Source organism: Drosophila kikkawai, chromosome 3R (assembly GCF_030179895.1).
Source record: "Drosophila kikkawai strain 14028-0561.14 chromosome 3R, DkikHiC1v2, whole genome shotgun sequence".
NCBI lineage: Eukaryota > Metazoa > Arthropoda > Insecta > Diptera > Drosophilidae > Drosophila > Drosophila kikkawai.
The window spans coordinates 13,846,028-13,864,405 of NC_091731.1; the positions used below are offsets into that span (position 1 = coordinate 13,846,028).

Below are 18,378 nucleotides of genomic sequence, written 5' to 3' on the forward strand. Positions count from 1 at the left end.
CGCCAAGCTGCTTTAATTAGGAGAATTGAAACAATTGTTTATGCTTGCTGATCTTAATTAAATGTTTATTATATTATGAATGCGCGCCTTACTTATTGCCTCGTATCAAAACCTTTTTTTTTTTTTTACAACAAATTGCAATGTGCTAAACAAGTTAAAATTTCAAACATTAATATTTTTTGTATAACCTTTATAATTATTGCGTGGAGTCAGCGATTTATTAAACCTTAGTTACAGTTTGGAACTGAATATGAAAATATGTGAAAAACCAAGAACTTTAATCTTTGCTCTTACTTTTTTTTTGTTTTTTTTTTAGATTTGCGTGGATTTTTCTTTTAGACATTTGTTTAGCAAAGGAAAGCTAGTTTTTTCTTACAAACTGCGCCTGCGTCTGCATCTGCTGCTCCTGGCCCAGCAATGACTGTTGCAGTTGCAGCTGCTGCTGCTCCTGTTGCTGCTGCTGCAGGTGGAGATGAGGATGCGGATGTGGGTGGGTGAGCGTGTGGGAAGTGGAGGGCAGCTCCATGGCGTGCGGAACAATGTTGATGGCACTGGCGGTGCTGGCCGAGGTGGCCAAATCCACGGCCGGCAAACGCGCGCTGTCCTCGAAGGGGGCGCCGGCAGCCATGCTGCTCAGCACCTCCGGCATCGAGGGCGTGTCCACCAGCTGGTGCAGGTTCTTCAGCTCCGTGGAGCGCAGGCTGGCCGACAAACTTTCGCTAGAGGCCAGCGAGGTCGATAACGGGGAGTTTCGCTCCATGGATGAGGCAATGTCTAGGGTTAAAGAAAAGGAATATATACCTTGAGGCATTTTGAAAGCAGCCCCACAGCACTCACCAGTTCTGTCCGTGTCCGGGGAACAGGTGTTGTGGCCAACTCCGCCATGCGGCTGCTGAAGCATCATCATCAGCTTCTCCTCCATCTGCATGATGATCTTCTTCTGCACGTCATATTTCTTGTTCACAGACTGCAAAAGAAAATAAATAAAGAAATTACTACTTAATTTTGCTAAGTTTTGCATTTAAAAAATAACATCTGACAGTCGTTTAATGCTCAATAAATACTAATTAAAAGCTTAAGTATAAAGAACAGCTCAACTGAGATAGGGAAGACAAGCCAAACCCACCTTGAACTTTTCCTCGTACTCATCCTTCACAGTGCTAAGGAGTCGCTTCTGCTCCGTCATGGCCTTCTCGCTGTTGGCCAGCTGGGTCTGCAGGTCGCTGATCTTGTGCTTCATGCTCTCCAGCTGTGATGTCTTCTCATCCAGGCTGTGCCTCAGATCTGAATAAATAAATGATTTTTGATAAACATTCGAGAAGTATAAACACAGGCAATGAAAGCACCTTTCAGTTCCAGATGGCTGCTCTCTTGGAGCATCTGCAGCTCCTCGTCGCGCGCCCTAAAATTGTCAATCTCGGCCAGGCGGTCGCGGCAACGCACCTGCACCTCGCCCATAATAATGAACTCGGCCTCCAGGCGTGCCAGCTCTTGCTTGCACTGCTGTCCCACGTCGGCCTGCTGCTGGGCGTGCTGCAGTTCGGTGCCCAGGCTGAAGACTTGGCCGCGGAGCGACTCCAACTCGTAGTTCATCTCCTTGTGGCGAGCCACCTCGGTGGTGAGGCGAGTCTGCAGGTCGTCGTTGGCCTGCCGCAGGCACTTCTTTTCCTCGAGCTCGTGCTGGTACTTGGCCCGCATATCGGCCATTTCCTCCTGGTGGCTATTCTGGCGCTCGTTGGCAAGCCGCATGGCCTGATCCATCTTGCCGGCCAGATCCTTGTTCTTCGCGTCAAAGTTCTTGAGCTGCTCCCTCAGTCGATCGGCCTCCATCTCCAGGCTGCGCTTGTCCCTGCTCCGACCCATGAGGCGGCGATTTCGCTCGGCGTGAACGGAGCGCCGGTAGCTCTCGTATGCCAGCTGCAGGCACATCAGTTGTCCTTGCTCGGCGTCGAAGCTCTCCTTTGCCTTGACCGCGTGCTTAATGTACTCGTCCAGGATGTCCTGCGGGTACAGAAGGCTGCGCTCGTAGCTGTTCCGCTGCTCCTTGCACTCCAGCAGAAGTTCAATCAGCCAATTTTCGTACTGCGCCGGAGCGCTCGCCACACCATCCACCGTCTGGGTAGAGGCGTGCGTGAAGATCCTGGGCGGCTCCTTGGGTGCTGCTATGGCCAGGATCCGGCCGCTCCTCTGCAGGCGGCTGCCAGTCTTTTGCGTCTTCCCATTCTCAGTCCCTTGCCTCTGGCCTAGGCAATCGGCCTCATCGTCGTCGGTTTCCTCCATATGTTGCTGCAGTCCCGCCAGTGCCGAGCAGGACTTGGCCCTTCGGATGGGGTTCTCTGCCTCCACACTCCAGGTGGCCTTCTTGGCCGCCGTGGTGCTGCTCCCGCCGCCGATGTCGGCACAAGTCCCGTTGCCACTGTAGCTGGCCATGCGGTTTCGACGCTTCAGTCCCTTGGCCAGTTGGTGCATTGATCGGCTGGTGGGCATGTGAAGTCCGCCCACGCTGCACAGACTGCGATCCGTCTCGTTGCACTCGCCGCACACGGCGGCGACCACCGGCGAGCCGCCGCCGAGCTCAGAGTTGATTTCCGGCAGGCTACTGGGGAATGGTGCGTTAGCGTTGGCCGCTCGCTCCACATTGTGCCTGTCCTGGATGACCTGCTGGAGCCGACGCTCGTACATGGTCACCCTGGTGACCTCCAGGAACGTGCTGGCAGTGCCCTCCTCTGCCTCCCGGCTGACGTCGGGGAAACTGAACTGATTTTGCTGATCCTTGCGCATGGGTGACGACGGCTGGCTCGTGGTAAAGATAGCCCTAACCGCATGAGAGTTAACCAGGCCGTGCGGCTGCTTCAGCTCCCTCAGATCCTTCATCGGCGTTGTCTCCGGCGTGGCCTCCACAGCGGCTTCGGGCGGCGAGGAGCCGGTCATGCCCACCATCAGCTGCGAATTCATCGCCGGCTGAAGGGGTAGAATGAACGATGTGGTGGGCGTCAGCGGGATGGCACTGCTAGAGGAGGTGATCTCGTTGTGCGGACTCCAAATCGGACCCAGTTCCCCGCCCGACGAATTGAAGCGGTCGTTCCTCGAATGCTGGAAGTCCCTCAGCTGGTAGCTGTAGTCCGTATTGGTAGCCGAGGTGGTGGAGTTCATGCGACTGTAGCCGGGGGTCAGTGGATACGCATAGCTGCCGCCGTCATCGCCGTTGTTCGCCTCGGGCAGCAGGACGGGCAGGGACAGATTGGCGCACTCCATGACCACATCATGCGGTTCCATCTCCTTCCAGCGCGTATTGTTCAGCTCCGTTTCAGGCGTGGCCGTAAGCAGCATGGGGTGCACGCGGACCGTGTCCAACAGCGGCTTGATCGTGTGCTGGAAAATGCTGCCGCCGCTGCCCCGCTTGATGAACTCCCCCAAATAGGCCATGAAGCTGCATGGATACATGCCGTACAGGCGGTGGAACAGCATCTGCAGGCCCAACTGCAAGTGGACCAGCTTCTCGTCGGGCAGCTTGTTGGTGTTCTGTAGTTTCCACGAGGCCAGATGACCGAATACGTCGAATAAGTCGTTAAGAAAGTTAGGAACCGAATTTGGGATGATCGGCAGCAGGGTAATTATGCACAGCAGGGCGCTCATCAGCGGTACTATCTCTTTCTCGTGCTGCAAGGGGATGGTTGTGAATATCTGGCCGGAATTAATTAGAACCCTCGCCCGCCCGCAAAACTCACCGTGAGCAGCTTGAAAATGCTCTTGATGAGCCGGTGCTTCTCGATCTTGTACAGCCAGGTGGGATGATGGCGCACAACGAAGCAGAATATGTGGAGGCTCTGCACCCGGTGCTGCGACTGCTTGAGGCAGTCGTCCAGCCGATCGAAGATGTAGCCATCGTGCGGGGTCTGAGCCTTGACCAGCACCTCCAGAATGCGCTGAGATCCGGTTTTGTAGAAGTAGTCTAGCATAAACTGCACCACCCACTGGTCTTTGTCTGCGAAGAGAGGGATTCGGATGTGGAATGGTGGAATAGTGATCCACAGCTTGAGTTCACAAGCACTCACTCTGCGTAAACAGCTCCACTAGCTTCCGCTTGGCCTCCTCGTTCTCCAGCGTTATGTTTGACTCCAGGTCGCCGATTATCTTCTCAATGTCCATGGCGGTATCGCTGTAATCTGTTATTTTCTACTCCACCTCTACTCCTTGTCCTGCCGCTCCACTCAGTCGTCTTCGTCGTCGTCGTGGTTGTCTTCTGCAGAGCTGCGTGTGCTTTTTCTCGTCTTGGTCGCTGTCAACTGGGAAACAACAGCGCTGGCATTGAAATTTCCAAAGCGTGGTACGTGTCTCCACGGTTTAATGGAGGTTTTGATGCACTTACCTCTGCTAGTCTCATCTTTTTTACATGTTTTGTCTTGAAAGTGAAAAAGGTTACTTTTTTTGTGATATTCCTTTTGCTGTTATCGAAATCGATAGTTCGCGAAACTCTGGCACCACCGGTTCAATCAAAACAAAATCAGCTGTTTGCGAAAACTTTCAAAAGAAAATCGCAAACCGATAAGTTCAGGACTCTGGCAGCACTGGCACTGGCAAAACAGCTGATTGTATTATCGCCCGGCGATTTAATCAAATAAATGTATTATTCAATAATCCGGCGGCTCGGTACGCAGCCCAAGTTGGCCACCATTCCCAAGCGGTAATTTAACCTATACTTTGAGTTACTATGTGTACTAGTTAGGCTCTCTTATTTCAGGAAATGGAAGAGCGTTCTGGGCCTGGAGGTGCACGCACAGATTGCCAGTGTGTCAAAGCTCTTCTCCGGCAGTGGAACCTCATTTGGGGCACCGCTGAACTCGTCCGTGGCTTATTTCGATGCCTCCATACCGGGAACCTTGCCGGTAAGGAACTCGTTCTCAAGACAAGCTTTCCGAGTCACTCTTTAGTTCGTATGTTTCTAGGTGCTCAACCGAAAGTGTGTGGAATCCGGCATCAAAACTGCTTTAGCGCTGGGCTGCCGGGTGAATGAGGTCTCCATGTTCGATCGCAAGCATTACTTCTATGCGGATTTGCCGGTAACTAACAGGAGTTTATATTAAAGCAATATTTTAATGTTTAATGTACTTTCCAGAACGGCTACCAAATTACCCAGCAAAGAGCTGCCCTGGCTAACGATGGCATCATGAGCTTTCCAGTGATAACGCCCGGGAAAAAAGTTTACTACAAAAGCGTGAAACTTCTCCAACTGCAACTGGAGCAGGACAGCGGAAAGTCCCTGCATGACGAGCAGCTCAAGCGAAGTCTGGTTGATCTCAATCGAGCTGGACTGCCGTTGATGGAGCTGGTGTTTGCCCCGGATCTGGAAACGGGTGAGGAGGCTGCCTCGTTGGTCAAGGAACTGATGCTGATACTGAGACGTCTGCAGACCTGCAGCTGCAAGATGGAAGGTACTTTAATCCTCTCTCTTATCCTCCATTTTACTAACTCCCTGCTTTCTATAGAGGGTGCCCTTCGTGTGGATGCCAACATATCCATTCACCAGGAAGGCGAACCACTGGGCGTGCGCACCGAAGTCAAGAACATTGGCTCGGTTCGCAGCATTTCGCAGGCCATCACGTACGAAATAAACCGACAGCTGGAAACGGTGGCCAATGGCGGATTAATCACCAATGAGACGCGATCCTGGGATGCGGAGAATAGGCGCACAGTGGCCATGCGTGACAAGGAGGTGCTGCAGGATTACCGATTCATGCCGGAGCCCAATCTCCCACCGCTCCATGTGAACCTCAAGCCAGGATCAAAGTCCACTGAAGATCTGCTATCGGTGGCTGCGCTCAGCGAGGAGATACCTGAACTGCCAGAGGACACGCGACAACGCCTGATGGAACAGTACAATTTGAATGCAGATACTTCTATTATTTTGGTGGTGCGTATATATGGTATATACAACGGCTATATCTTTTCAGAACTATTTTTCTGTGTTTTTCAGAACGAACCTGTTCTCCTCGATCATTTCCTGAGCATCAGCCGCAGCTTGAGCCAACTGCCTAACAAAGTCATTTACAATTTCCTCATCAACGACTTGCTGACCTACTGCAACAAGCTAAACCTGGATGTGGAGGATTGGTAACACATAATAACTTACTAAAGTACGATTAATCAATATATCCTTGCGTTTCAGCTCCATTAAGGCTGATGATTTGAGGGATATCCTAAGCTGCCTACACTCGGAGCAGATAAATATTCAAGCTGCTCGCCAGCTCATAGAACTTCAGCAGCAGAACCCCGCAGCTAAAGTCAGTGAGGTGGGTCCAAAGAATCCACTTAAAGCGAATTATTTCCTAATGAGTTTCCACGGCTCTCTTTTAGCTCATTGAAATCAACAACCTGCAGCAGATATGCAATCCTGAGGCCATCGAGGAGCTCTGCCGGCAGGCGATTGCCAACCAGGCCAAGGCTGCCCAGCAGTACCAAAAGGGCAAGGCCAAGGCTCTTTTCGCCATCGTGGGCGAAGTGGCCAAGCTCTCGAAGCAAAAGGCCAACATGAAGATGGTCGTAGAGTGCCTGGAAAATCAGCTAAAGTCCGCCAAGAAATAGGAAATCGTCTGGATAGTTACTGTGTTCATTGGAGGTGTGTTATTCTCTTGTATATATATATTTTATAAAACTTGCACTGTATATAGGATTAGATATGGCTAAGGTTAGGGCTTAGTGGCTTTGTTTCGTGCTGACTAGTTTCGGTGTTTCCGGCCAATAAATGTAAATGCAACTGATCGTGATGAGATATATAGTTCGGTGTTCTCCCTCGCAGCAGGGAGAATCGGAACTTGTGACCCTTTAATGCGTATAGTTGGATATAGATGGCATCGAATGCGACTGAATGGAACGCACTATATTCGATTGTCTATCGGGGCAGACAATGAACAGCTGGAATTGTACTAAGGCAAACGAGAACGAATGAAGGTCCAAGAGGCCTCTCTAAATAAATGCAGGTGGCAGTGAGCGTTACGTCTTCTTCTTGGCGGGATCAAGTTTAACCAAAATTTGCTCTCTCTAGTCGCGATCGTAGTCCCGGCAGCTGGAGGGCGGCAGACTCATAGAGACAGCCGAATCGAGGCTGAAAGAGGTCATTAATTAATGTAAAGAGTATAATAAGGCTACCCCCCACCACCCTTACTCACCGCCGACTCTCGCTCTCCAGGAGGTGGGCATCCACCGGATGCTGGGACACATTCCTCAGGGAATCCCCCAGAGTGCTCCTCAGGTGCTGCATCTCCCGATTGGCCTTCGAGCTGCGCAGTATATACTGCTGTCGCCGCTTGGCCTCCTGAGCCAACTGCTCGCGCAGCATGGAGATCTGTCATAGAATTTGAGCTTTGTTAGAGTGCATCCTCATTGTTATTATTGTTCCAAATGCTCACCTGATTCTCCAGCCGTAGAACCTGCTGGCGGTGCGACTGCTCCCTGGCATCGAGCAGCTTCTCCGCGTGCATCTGGGCACTGCGGTAGCGATCCGAGTCCATGCCATCCACACACTTGGTGCTGTCGTTCATCCGCGCCTTGCAACGCGCCAACTCTGACTCCTTCTCCGCCAGCAGCGTCTCCAGGCGTCGTACTTTGAGGCGAAGATCGCGCGTCTCCTGCTCGATCACACTGTGATCTAGGCCACAATTGAAGGAGCCTCCGCCAACGGTGCCCCCATTGCCTCCGGCCCCATCGTATCGATTGGAATCGAATTCCCCTGAATCGTTTGCTCCTCCGTAGTAGGAGTTGCTCTTCTCGGCTCGATCGTACGCGTTTCCGCCGGAGAATTTGCTCTTCCGCTCGCACTCCAGCTGCTTCACCTTGTCCTGCAATGTCTGCAGCTTGCTTCTTAACTCTGACCGCTCCCGCTGCGTGGATTTCAGCTGCCTGCTGAGCTCCTCTTCGCCACCTCCGCCTCCATTTCCGTTGGTCAGGGGCTTGTCGCCGCCGCTCTCCTGGTTCCACTTGGCGATGCGCAGCTGCGACTCTAGGGCGGAGCGCTGCACTTCCAGGTCGGTGACCTGCTCCTGCAGCCGCTGGTTGCCATCCAGCTGGGCCTGCTGGCTACGGCGCAGTTCATTGAGATTGGTCTGGGCGCTGTCCAGCCGCTCGGTAAGGATACGCTTTTCGTTCTCGGTGGTCTGCAGGGACTTCTGCAGCAGCTTCACCTTGTCCTCGTTGGTCTGGGCGCAGTGACCCTGCTCGGAGAGCTCCTTTTGCAGGGTCTTTAGTTCGCCTCTCAGCTGGGTTTCGCCCACGGCGGCCTTCTGGAGGCGCTCCTTTAGCTGATCCACGGTGGACTTGAGGGCAGTGCAGCGATCTTCCAGTTGTGTCATGGCCCTATTTTGGTTCTCCAGTCGCTCGGCCATCTGACGGATGCTGCAGTCCTTCTCTTGGAGCGCCATTTGGAGACGTGTGAGGTCGCCCTCCATGGCCACTCGCTGGAGATCAAGTTTACTGGCCCTGCCCTCCACCTTGGCCAGTTCCTCCTGCAGCTGGCGCTTGTCATTCTCCAACTTGGAGCACTGTTGGCGACTCTTCTCCAGACGATCCTCGTTCTGGGCATTCTCCTCCGAGGTGGCCGCCAGCTGCATCTCCGTTTGGGCCAAGCGCTCCCGCAGCATCATCAGCTCGTCGTTACGGTGTTTTAGCTTCTCCTCCAGTGCCTGGATAGCGGAGATCTTCATCTTACGGTCCGTTTCCAGGTTGCTCTTTTCCTCCTGGAGGTTTCTCAACATGGCCTGCAACTTGCCCAGCTTGGCATCGCACTTCACCTGCTGTTCGGCAGCATCTTGTAGCTGCTTTTTGGCTGCACCCAGTTGGGACTTGTAGTCGTCCTTCTCGCGCTCCAGCTGAGCCACCTGGTGCATCAGGTTTCGGACTCCCTTCCTCACCAGGTCTGGGTCGACATCGATGGGTCCATCGGGACACTGTGAAGTGCTCCTGTTATCGTAGTCTCCGCAGCTGCGGGAGGGACTGAATCTCCTCGAGGGACTTAGCAAGCGGTGGGAGAGATTTACACTGCCGTCCACCTGGATTCCGGCGATTCTTCGGAGCGTGTGTACCACCGAGGAGAGCTTCTGTTCCGTGTCCCGCTTGTGCAGCTCCACACAGGACAGCTGCTCATCCAGAGCACGAATGCGTCCTTCGGCTCCGCCCAGGCGGGCCTTCAACTCCTGGATCTGCTGGGTGGCATCTGCCAAGCAGACCTCCAGGTTGTGCTTCTGATCCTCTAGCCGTTTCTCCCGGCCGCGACCCTCCTCCAGGCGCTGGGCCAGCTCTTGCTCGCGCGCATGGAAGCGGTGCTCCTCCTGGTTGTTCTGACAGCGAGCCCGTCCCAACTCCTGGCGCGTAGCACAGAGATTGGCCTCCAGGTCGGACAACTGCTTCTTAATTTGGCAGAGCTCCTGCTGGGCCCGCTCTTTCAGCTCCACTTCGGCGACCAACTTGCACTGCAGCTCCTTGCCGCCCTCGTCCTTCTGGGCAAACTCCACCTGAGCCTTTTGCAGCTGGGCCTTTGTGGCATTTAGATCCTGGGTGGTCTTTGTAAAGTGATTCTCCGTCTCCTTAAGTATGGTGCTCAGCCGAGTGCGCTCGTTCTCCAGGGAGTTCTTTGAGTCCTCCAGGTTGCTGATCTTCTGCAGGGCCTCCTCGATGGCGCGCGCCTGCTCCCGCTTGGCGCTCTCCACTCGCTTGACATGGTCGCGCAGCTCCTTGTTGCTGCCTGAGTACTTGTCCCGCTCAATGTTGCTGTCCGCCAGTTGCCGGCGGCTGTCCGTCAACTCCTTACGCAGACTGTCGATGAAGCCCTCAGCTGGAGGAAAAGAAGATTTCCATTTAGATAGGGAATTAGGAGATGGTGCAATTGTACTCACCCTCCTTAGATTTTCGCAGGGCGTCCTGCAACTCGTTGTTGGTGCCCTCCATCTTGTCCTCCTTCAGCCGGATCTCCATCTTCAGCTCCTCACTGACCCGGCATAGGGTGTCCCTCTCCTCCCGGATGCTACTGAGCTGCAGCTCTTGTTTGCGGATGCATTCCTCTAGTTTAATCCTGTGGAAGATGCACTATGATTCTCCATATCCAAAAATCCTAGGGGGCAATGGCACTTACCTGTGCTCCTCCTCCTTGGTGCGCATCTGCACGATCTCATCCTTGAGCTGGGCAATTCCCGCCCTCTGTTTCTCATCTCTGGCGTTGGCTTCTCGCCGGCTGCGATCGAGGGCCTCCTGCTCGGTCTTTAGATCCCTGGATACGGCCTCCAGACGCTCGGCCACCGCCTGCTTGTCTCGATGGGCAATCAACAAGGCCTGCTGCTTCTCGCTCTCAGCCCGAATAAGGGCTTCCTCGTGCTGCTGGACAAGGCTCTCGAGATGGGCCTGTAAAGTAGCCAAACGCTCCTGCAATTTTTCGATCTCGTCATCCTTGGCCGTTTGCAGGGCCTGTAGAGCCTGCTGCATCCGCTTCTCGAGGGCTGTCCTCAGCTGGAGCACTTCCTCACCATGTCTCTTGGCCGCATCCTCAGCAGCAGCTTGGAGGTTGGCAATCTTTTGGTTGAAGTCACTCTCGGCGGCACGGGCTACGTTGATGAGGTGCGTCTTGGTTTCCTGTGCCTTCCGTTGGCATTGCTCGAGATCCTTCTGCAGCCGGGCCACATGGTTCTTTAAGGACTCTTCCCGCACCAAGGCCTCCTGGAGATCGCGCTCCAATTGGCTGCGACGCTCCTCAGTGGCCTCCAGGGAGGTGTTCGTATCGAAGAGCACTGACTCGAGAGACTCCTTCTCTGAACGCAGAGCAGCCAATAGCTCGTTCAGGCGATGGGTATCCTTCTCGTGCAGATCGATGACCACCTGCTTCTCCTCCACATCCTTGACCATTTCCTCGAGGTTCCTGTTCAGGCGACTGTTCGTCTCGGTGGTTTGCTCCAAGCGCTGGCGAGTCCGCATCAGCTCCTCGTTTAAGGCCTCTTTCTTGCGACACATGGCCGTAAGTTGGTTGTGGATGTCGCCGCGATCTCGTGTGACGCAGGCCAGATCCTGCAGGATCTTTTCCTTCTCCAGCTGCAGGCACTTGAGCTTCTCGCCGGCAGACAGGTTATCCGTCTCCAGCTCCAGCCTTGCCTTGTCCAGCACCGCCAGCTCCTTCTTAAGCTCTCCGATCTCGGTGCACTGGTCGGCGGACTGGAGTCGCAGCTTCTTGCGCTCCTCCTGTGCCTCCTGCAGGCAGCATTGCACGCTCTTCAGCTCGTCAGTGGTGGAGCAACTGTTGCTGGATAGCTTCTCGTGCTTCTCCTGCAGATCGCACTTCTCCAGCAGCAGCTTGTCCAGATCGTACTCCAAGTCGGACTTTTGCTTCTCGAGCAGATTGATAAGGTTATCCGACTCGATGCGCTGCTGTTCCAGTAGATCTCGGTTTAGGCTCACCCTGTTCAGCTCCTCGCGAAGGGAGATGGTCTCCTCCCTCAGGCGACTGCTGCGATCCTCCTCGGATCTGTTGGCATATAAAGGGCTTAGCGGTCTTCGTTGGTCTGGGAATTAAAGCTCTTACCTCAAGTTTAGTTCGGTAATGTTTTTGTCCTTTAGAATGCGCTGGATTTCCAGCTCCACGGCCTTCTTATCCTCCTCCATGGAATCGATACGTTTCTGCAGTTTTCCATTGCTCAACTGGAGCTTCTCATAGTCTCCGCTTAGATTCTCAAACTGAAGGAAGTGAAAGGGGTTTGGGGTTATTTACACATCTAATTTAAATTACTTTTGCTTTAAAATCAAACCTGGAAACCTAAGTTTAATCAAGAGCTTAGCCTTAAATAAAATGATTAAGTAACTAAGTAGTCTGGAATTTACGCTTTATCAGCACTTTTAAATAGTTTCTACAAAGTCAGCAAGAGTTTTGTGCACACTTTCTCAATATGTTTGACATGCGCCTGGACAAATCTTGCTATATAGATCTGTGTGGGATCTTAGAATATAGTCGAGTTTTAAATTAACATATATGTATCTATGGTTTATATAATTGAGCGATTTGATTAGATTATTTCTAATAATTTTTCGTATATTTAGATATGAATACTTTCCTATCCTTTTTAAACTGGAAAGTTAACTTAATTCGGAAAGCCATTTTTCTATACCCTTGCAGTTGCCATAAGATCATGGAATCGGACTAAAAATGCATTAATTGCAATTCGGAAAGCTTTTCTGTTTAATTTTTTTGTAGGCTTCTCTAAAGGTTTAAACTTCAGTTTCTAGAATATCCTTTTACATTTTACTACCTTAGCTATCGCCAGTACTTTTCCGTATTCCTGCAAACCCATTTAGCGATATCCCGAGTGCTTATGAACTTAAGAATCCCATTTCTACGGCGTTCACGCTGTCTACAAATGCAATCGCCACGGGCATAATTTGTAACTCATCGCAGACATGGCATCACCCCGGATTTAAGTTGAAAGCGTTATTATTAATTATAATATACAATCTGCGGCGTAATCAGTCTCAGACGGAGACTAATCGAGCTATAACTGATCCGCCCCCAATCCTCCTTGACATCCACACTGAGCAAAATAAAATGGGAAGTCTATTGAGTCATCAAGGAAAATTAATTATAAATTTTAAGAAAACCATAGAATCTTTAATAAATCTTTATATGAAATGTAAATCTTACAAGCTGATCTTTTATTGTATGTCTGAACCTTCGACCGAGCTCTATAAACCCCTGGAAAACTCCTAGATCATCCCCAGACTGTACTCACCGCGCTGTTGATATCGGCCCGTCCCATCTCGGACTGCTGCTTCTGGGTGCGGACATCGTCCAGGCCCCTCTGCAGACTCTCCCGCTCCTGCAGCAGCTCCGAAAGCTTTGAGTTGCTGGCGTCCAGCTTCTCAGTAAGCTGCTGCATCTTGGTGGTCAGCAGCTGCTTGGTGCCCTCGCTGGTGTCCAACTGCGTCTTGGTGGTTCGCAGCGTCTCGCTGGAGTGCTGGAACTTCACCTGCATGTCGTGGAGGGCCAGCTGGTACTTATGGAGCGCCGCCTGCACGGCTGAGATGGTGCCCTCGGCAAAAGCCTGTGAGGCGCGTGTCGAGTTGCGCCGCGGGGATTTCCCGCCGCCGGCGGTGCTTCCCGAACCTGCTCCAGCGGCGGCGTCACGCGACAGATGCATGTGCTGCATGGCCCCACCGGTGACCTCGGCGTCTGCCTCGCGATCTGCGATCTCAGCGTCTTGAACAACAGCCTGCGCAATCTCGCGCATGGAATTGTTAAGACGCTCGATCTCGTCGCTGTAGCGACTGGCCAGAGCGGCCTGGGACTCCGCCTGCGCGCAGCGGTCCTCCAGCTTCTTAAGCTGATTCATCAGCTCCAACAGCCGCTGATCGCGCTCCATGATCTCGTGGCGGGCGCTCTCGTACTGCACCTTCAGCGTGGCGAGCTGGTTCTGCAGCTCGTCGTTGCTGCGCTGGGACTGCTTGAGCTCCTCGTCCGCCGCTCGCTTGGCCTGCTGGTGGGCAAAGGCTACCGCTGCATTGGAGCCGCTAATGTCCTTGCCCACGCAGTTGATCTCCTGGCCCATCTTGGCCACCTCTGCCTTCATGGCCGTCTGCATCTCCTTGAAGGACCTCTTGACCGCCACCACCTCGCGCCACATCTTCAGTAGTCGGTTGTGCTCGCTGTTGTAGTAGTCCTTGAAAGCCTGCTCCTCCTCCTTGAACTCGTCCTCCTTGATCAGCAGCTCATCGCGCAAGCCCGCCCAGTCGTTGGTCAGCTTCTGAAGGTCGTTGGTCAGAGCCTCGTTGGTGCGATTGGACTCCTCCAGCTGCTGGCGTAGCGCACTGTTCTGGGCCAGGATCTGCTCGCAGCGCTGATGCTCCTCCTCCAGCTTGCGGCACAGATCGGCAGTGCCGCCACCACCGCCGGAGGCAAGGACATCGTCGTGAACATAGTCCCGGCTACAGCTGGGCGGCGGCGAATCCAAGGAGGAGCTGCAGGGCAAACTGCTCTGGCCCAGCGTCAGGGAAGTAGAACACTAAAACAAGATAAAAATGACGACTTCACGAGGGTCCCTTAAAGAAAGAGAATTTCCGGTACTCACCAGAACCTGACTGGTCGTCGGACCCGTGGTTAGCTTTGGTCCCGTCCCGGTCGTTGGCTTGATGGTCTCGTGCATGCGCTCCTCCAGGTCGCTGCATCGCTGGCGATACTGCTGGATCTTCGACTGCAGCCGGCTGACCAGATTCGCCTGGTTATGCTGCGCCTGCTTGTAGGTGTCCAGACGGCGACGATAGCTGTGCGACTCGTCCGCCAGCCGCTGGCGCAGCTCCTGGTTCTGGCGCAGCAGAGCCGAAGGATCGCCACCGCCTACCCCACCTCCTCCACCGCCACCTGGCGGACCCGGACTCATCATCCTGGGCGTGAGGACGCCTGAGCCGGCAACGGAGGCGGCACTGGCCGAGGGGTCACGCCCACGTTGTCCACGCGAGAAGGGCAGGCGCGAAGCGGTGGGTGCGGATGGTGGTACCGACGCCGCCGTCTGAAGGTCGACGGCCGATGGGCAGGGCGTTTGCTTGAAGTTATCGCGATACGCCTGCATCTGTGGGAGGAGTTGTGGGAAGGCAGAGAGTGAATTTGATTTGTTTCCTTCGATGAAATTGCTGTGTTTTGTGGCTTTGCATTGCGTGCAGCGGCAATAAGTTGAACTGTTTTGGCTTAGGGTTAAGACTTTGCCTTACCCATTAACCCTTTGTAGTTCAAGAGTGAGCTCAGGGTATATATATATCATAGAAAGTTAAGTTCTAGCTTAGTGAGTTTGGATTTTTGTCCTTAAACCCAGTTAAGGCCCTTGAAGCAAGGATGTTCAAAGCTTAAAAAGTTACATAAATATAATAAATTACATTAAAAATATTTTAAAGTACAAACAAATCTTGTACTTATAATCTTCATCAGACAAATATATATCTTAACCGCCCTATGATCCAGTAAACCCTTTAAGCCCAGCGATCTGAGGGTATTACGAAGCGGAAACTTTATGGGTAAAAGTTTGGCGCCTCGCCTACGCTCCAAAGCGACTCGATAAGTTAGTCCAAATTGATTTATTAACTTGTTCCGGGCCCTGGGAGCCAGTCGTCATGACAGCTGAACCCGAGTTGGCGATGTTCCTCGCAAATAAACAAGCTCGAAGGATCCCGCCCAGTGGCAGGACTTCTTTGCGTTCCTTCCATACTTTGGAATGATATTTTTTTTGGGGGTCCCACTTGAGGAAATAGTTTTTCCGGGTCCCAGCCCCTGCTCCGGAGAACACGCATTGCACAGTCTGTCACCAGGACAGCAAGTGTTTGTGTTTACCACCCCCGATTCCCCACGTACCCCCACTCCATCCTCCTGCAATCCTGCAGTCCTGCACCCCCAAAGTCTGCCCTCCCGAAAACTCATAATAATATCCTTGTCCTCGTATTTATTTTAATAAACAACATTTCCGGCGTTCCGCCGTTGTTGAAACTTCCTTTGACACGAATGCGTCTCCTAATTTTTAGCTCCTTATGCTGCTCTTCCCATACCACCCAATGCCGCCCCCATTTTGCCATTTGTGTTTATGCAAACCATAAAAAATATAATAATAATATTCTTGATAGTGCCAGCGACTAGATTTTGGCATGCAATCCGCGCGACAAGGAGCTTGTACTTTCTATTTTAGTTCCAGATTTACTACTTATCATCGTGGCTTCAGTCAAATGGAGGTCGTCGCAGTTCATTCGAGGGGGCAGAGGGATTGGGAATCAATCTTTAAGTTTGGCCAAGCTAAATATAGCTCGGGGGAGGAGTAATAGTTTTTGGAATGTATCTAACTAAGCTCATAAGCCTTAAAACTGTAAATTTTCTTAGAAAAACATAGGGACAATATACTAATACCATCTGGAATTCCTCTTAGAGATTTCGGATCTAGAGGAGGAGTAATAGTTTTTAAAATATTTTCTGATAATCAATCTAACTAACCTCATAAGCCTTAACACTTTAAATTTTAATTCTTAAAAAACATAGTTCATCTGTAGTTGTTCTTATAGATTTAGGTTTTAGAAAGTTTCGTTGTTATCTTAATTGTATAATCTTATTTCCTCAAAACCTAGTCTGTTGTTGAAGGGTATTTATATTATAAGTTTTCATAAAAGTTAAAAAAGAAAGATAAGCCAAGTAATAAACTTTAATATGTCTTAATGCCCAGAAGACACAAATACCCTGCAAAGACATAAAGCAGGCTTGGATTTGCAGTTGTTTCACCTTTTTCTCATCCTTTTAATGTTAAATATTCTTAATTGATGAATTAGTGGTACAACTTTGTGCATATTAAAGTTAGTTAAATAAAATAATTAGCTTCAAGTAATTTCACTTATTTTTTAACACTTACTTTTCACTAAAGCTGATATTTTTATATAGTATCTCCTTATCCCACTTTAAGTTTAAGTACTGTCAACACCTTTCTTTGTGTTCTTATTGTTTTACTTTTCACTTGAATTAAGACCACGCGCACCAGTCACTGTTGTTAACTGATTGAGCTCCAATTGAATACTCATCAAGTTATCACGGAATCCTGGGCCTCGAGGCCTGCGACTCCACTGCTACTCCACCACAAGACTAACGTGTCCTGCCTGGTGGCAATTGACACAAATTTGCGGAATGCGGAAGCACTAAACGCAACTAACGCTCCTCCAGGAGGGAAAGTTAATCAGTGCCTATAACTGGATGGGATCGAACCGGAACAACTGTCTGGGCCCGCGGAACTGAGCCAACTGAGCGCCAAAGCCAAACTTTTCAAGCAAGGAAAGGAAGCGTAAGGAGCGCTGGGCAAGTCGCAAGGAATCCCCTTTCGAACTAACCGCCATTAGGGCCTGTTCCCCGTCTGGGGACTGCAACTTTCCGCGCTGCAGAAATCCCAGGCGGCAGGGGGGGCCTGGGACGGAATAAACATTGAATTAACAAATTCCTGGTTACCAGCGGCAACCGCAATTGATTACGGAAAGAGGAGCTCACAATTATGTTTGGCGTGCGAGCGAGCAACAAATGCAAATCGTGTCTCGAAGCATATTCCGAATGCGGTCGGTCAAATCGGGGCGATATCGATGGGGTACACGGAGAAAAAGCAAGTGTAGCGTTATTTTATTTAATATTAAATAAAACCAAAGCATTGTTTACTTTCCGATGGGTAGAGTTTGAGGGTATTTGTATTTTTCTATCATTTTAATTTATATATTAAATACACTTCGATTTTAACCAGCTATAAAAATATACTCTATTCTACATTGATATTAAATTTAGTTTAGTCTGAAATTTAACACCTTCCGGGAAACTATACAGGTTGGTCTAGAAGAGCTGTAGATATATCATTTTGTTGTCGATTTCAGAGTCTATAGGGTGTCTCTCTAGAATTTTAAAAGATACTTAAATTTTTTTGTTTAAATAATGTGGAATACTTACACTTAATACTTTTTAATAAAATTTCAGGATACCTTAAAACGATGACCGACTTGGCCTTCTTAAACCCGGAACCTATATGATTCAAGGGTACTATAGCTTAGTGACAATAGAAAATGTAGCTCAGCATATTTCTATCTTCATTTACGTAAACACATATGCATCGACTTTTTTACAAATATTTTCTTGTATTTGAGACTATTTATTGGCCATGTCTAACGGGTTGCATATTTAATTTTTTTTTAAATTTAATTCCTTTTAATTTTTCGCAGAAAAAACCAACTTGTCAAGTTATTTCTTCAAGTGCAGCTGGCGTTGGGCGTTGGTGGTTGCTGACTTGGTGGCACTGAAGGCGGTGCAAGTCCCACTGCTGGTCACATGGTTCATGCCTAACTGCTTTTAATAAGTCAACGAGCCAAGCCATAAATCGAGCAGGTACGGGAGGCGACTCTGTCGATGCGATTAACCCTTTTCATGATTTATTTGCGGTGAATATAAATTAGGTTCTATGAATAAGTTCAACCCTTTGAAAATATCCCACAGCAAACTACCAAGAAAGCCTCCCTGATGCAATAATATTAAATCCAACAAATACCACAAATTCCCCGATTTCGAAAACCCGAATAATGCAGATCAACTTGGCATTATCTGCAGCCACGTAATGCCCAGAGAGGAAAGCATTTCAATAGCCTTCGCCGAAGGCAAATGTCAAGATGTTTCCTGGCACAGGTTGCTCTGCGAATTCTACTGCGATGGAGAACGGGAACTACGGGGTTATCGCCGCCGTCGTCCATATCAGAGAACTGCATGTGTGTGCAGTAATAATATATAATACACGGGCGAGCAGGCACAAATAGGTGAGACACAAGCTATTTCTATGGCTCAACAACGACAAAAAATGGCCACGAAAAAAGCCTGAG

At 50.7% G+C, this 18,378-nt stretch overlaps 3 protein-coding genes across 4 annotated transcripts; 1 reads left to right on the forward strand and 2 right to left on the reverse strand.

The window, feature by feature from the left end:
• Positions 1-45: 45 nt before the first annotated feature.
• Tsc1 (tuberous sclerosis 1 protein hamartin) lies at positions 46-4,497 on the reverse strand. The gene is made up of 7 exons (XM_017180821.3): positions 4,370-4,497; positions 4,056-4,286; positions 3,729-3,985; positions 1,347-3,660; positions 1,127-1,284; positions 838-967; positions 46-774 (listed from the first exon to the last, which is right to left on the reverse strand). The coding sequence occupies exons 2-7, from the start codon at positions 4,147-4,149 to the stop codon at positions 362-364; spliced, it is 3,366 nt and encodes a 1,121-aa protein (XP_017036310.1). The 5' UTR covers positions 4,150-4,286; positions 4,370-4,497; the 3' UTR covers positions 46-361.
• A 30-nt stretch (positions 4,498-4,527) lies between these two features.
• GatB (glutamyl-tRNA(Gln) amidotransferase subunit B, mitochondrial) lies at positions 4,528-6,759 on the forward strand. Its single transcript, XM_017180822.3, has 8 exons — positions 4,528-4,684; positions 4,742-4,886; positions 4,947-5,060; positions 5,117-5,432; positions 5,487-5,911; positions 5,975-6,111; positions 6,167-6,290; positions 6,355-6,759. The coding sequence occupies exons 1-8, from the start codon at positions 4,623-4,625 to the stop codon at positions 6,580-6,582; spliced, it is 1,551 nt and encodes a 516-aa protein (XP_017036311.1). The 5' UTR covers positions 4,528-4,622; the 3' UTR covers positions 6,583-6,759.
• Root (ciliary rootlet coiled-coil, rootletin) lies at positions 6,599-16,539 on the reverse strand. Of its 2 annotated transcripts, XM_070287141.1 has the most exons (9): positions 16,395-16,539; positions 14,088-14,585; positions 12,753-14,021; positions 11,555-11,706; positions 10,121-11,497; positions 9,885-10,060; positions 7,407-9,823; positions 7,167-7,342; positions 6,599-7,102 (listed from the first exon to the last, which is right to left on the reverse strand). In XM_070287141.1, the coding sequence occupies exons 2-9, from the start codon at positions 14,583-14,585 to the stop codon at positions 7,039-7,041; spliced, it is 6,129 nt and encodes a 2,042-aa protein (XP_070143242.1). In that variant the 5' UTR covers positions 16,395-16,539; the 3' UTR covers positions 6,599-7,038. The 2 variants fall into 2 exon arrangements, with proteins under 2 accessions (XP_070143242.1, XP_017036309.1); XM_017180820.2 differs by lacking the exons at positions 12,753-14,021; positions 14,088-14,585; positions 16,395-16,539 and adding an exon at positions 12,276-12,344.
• Between the last annotated feature and the right edge of the window lie 1,839 nt (positions 16,540-18,378).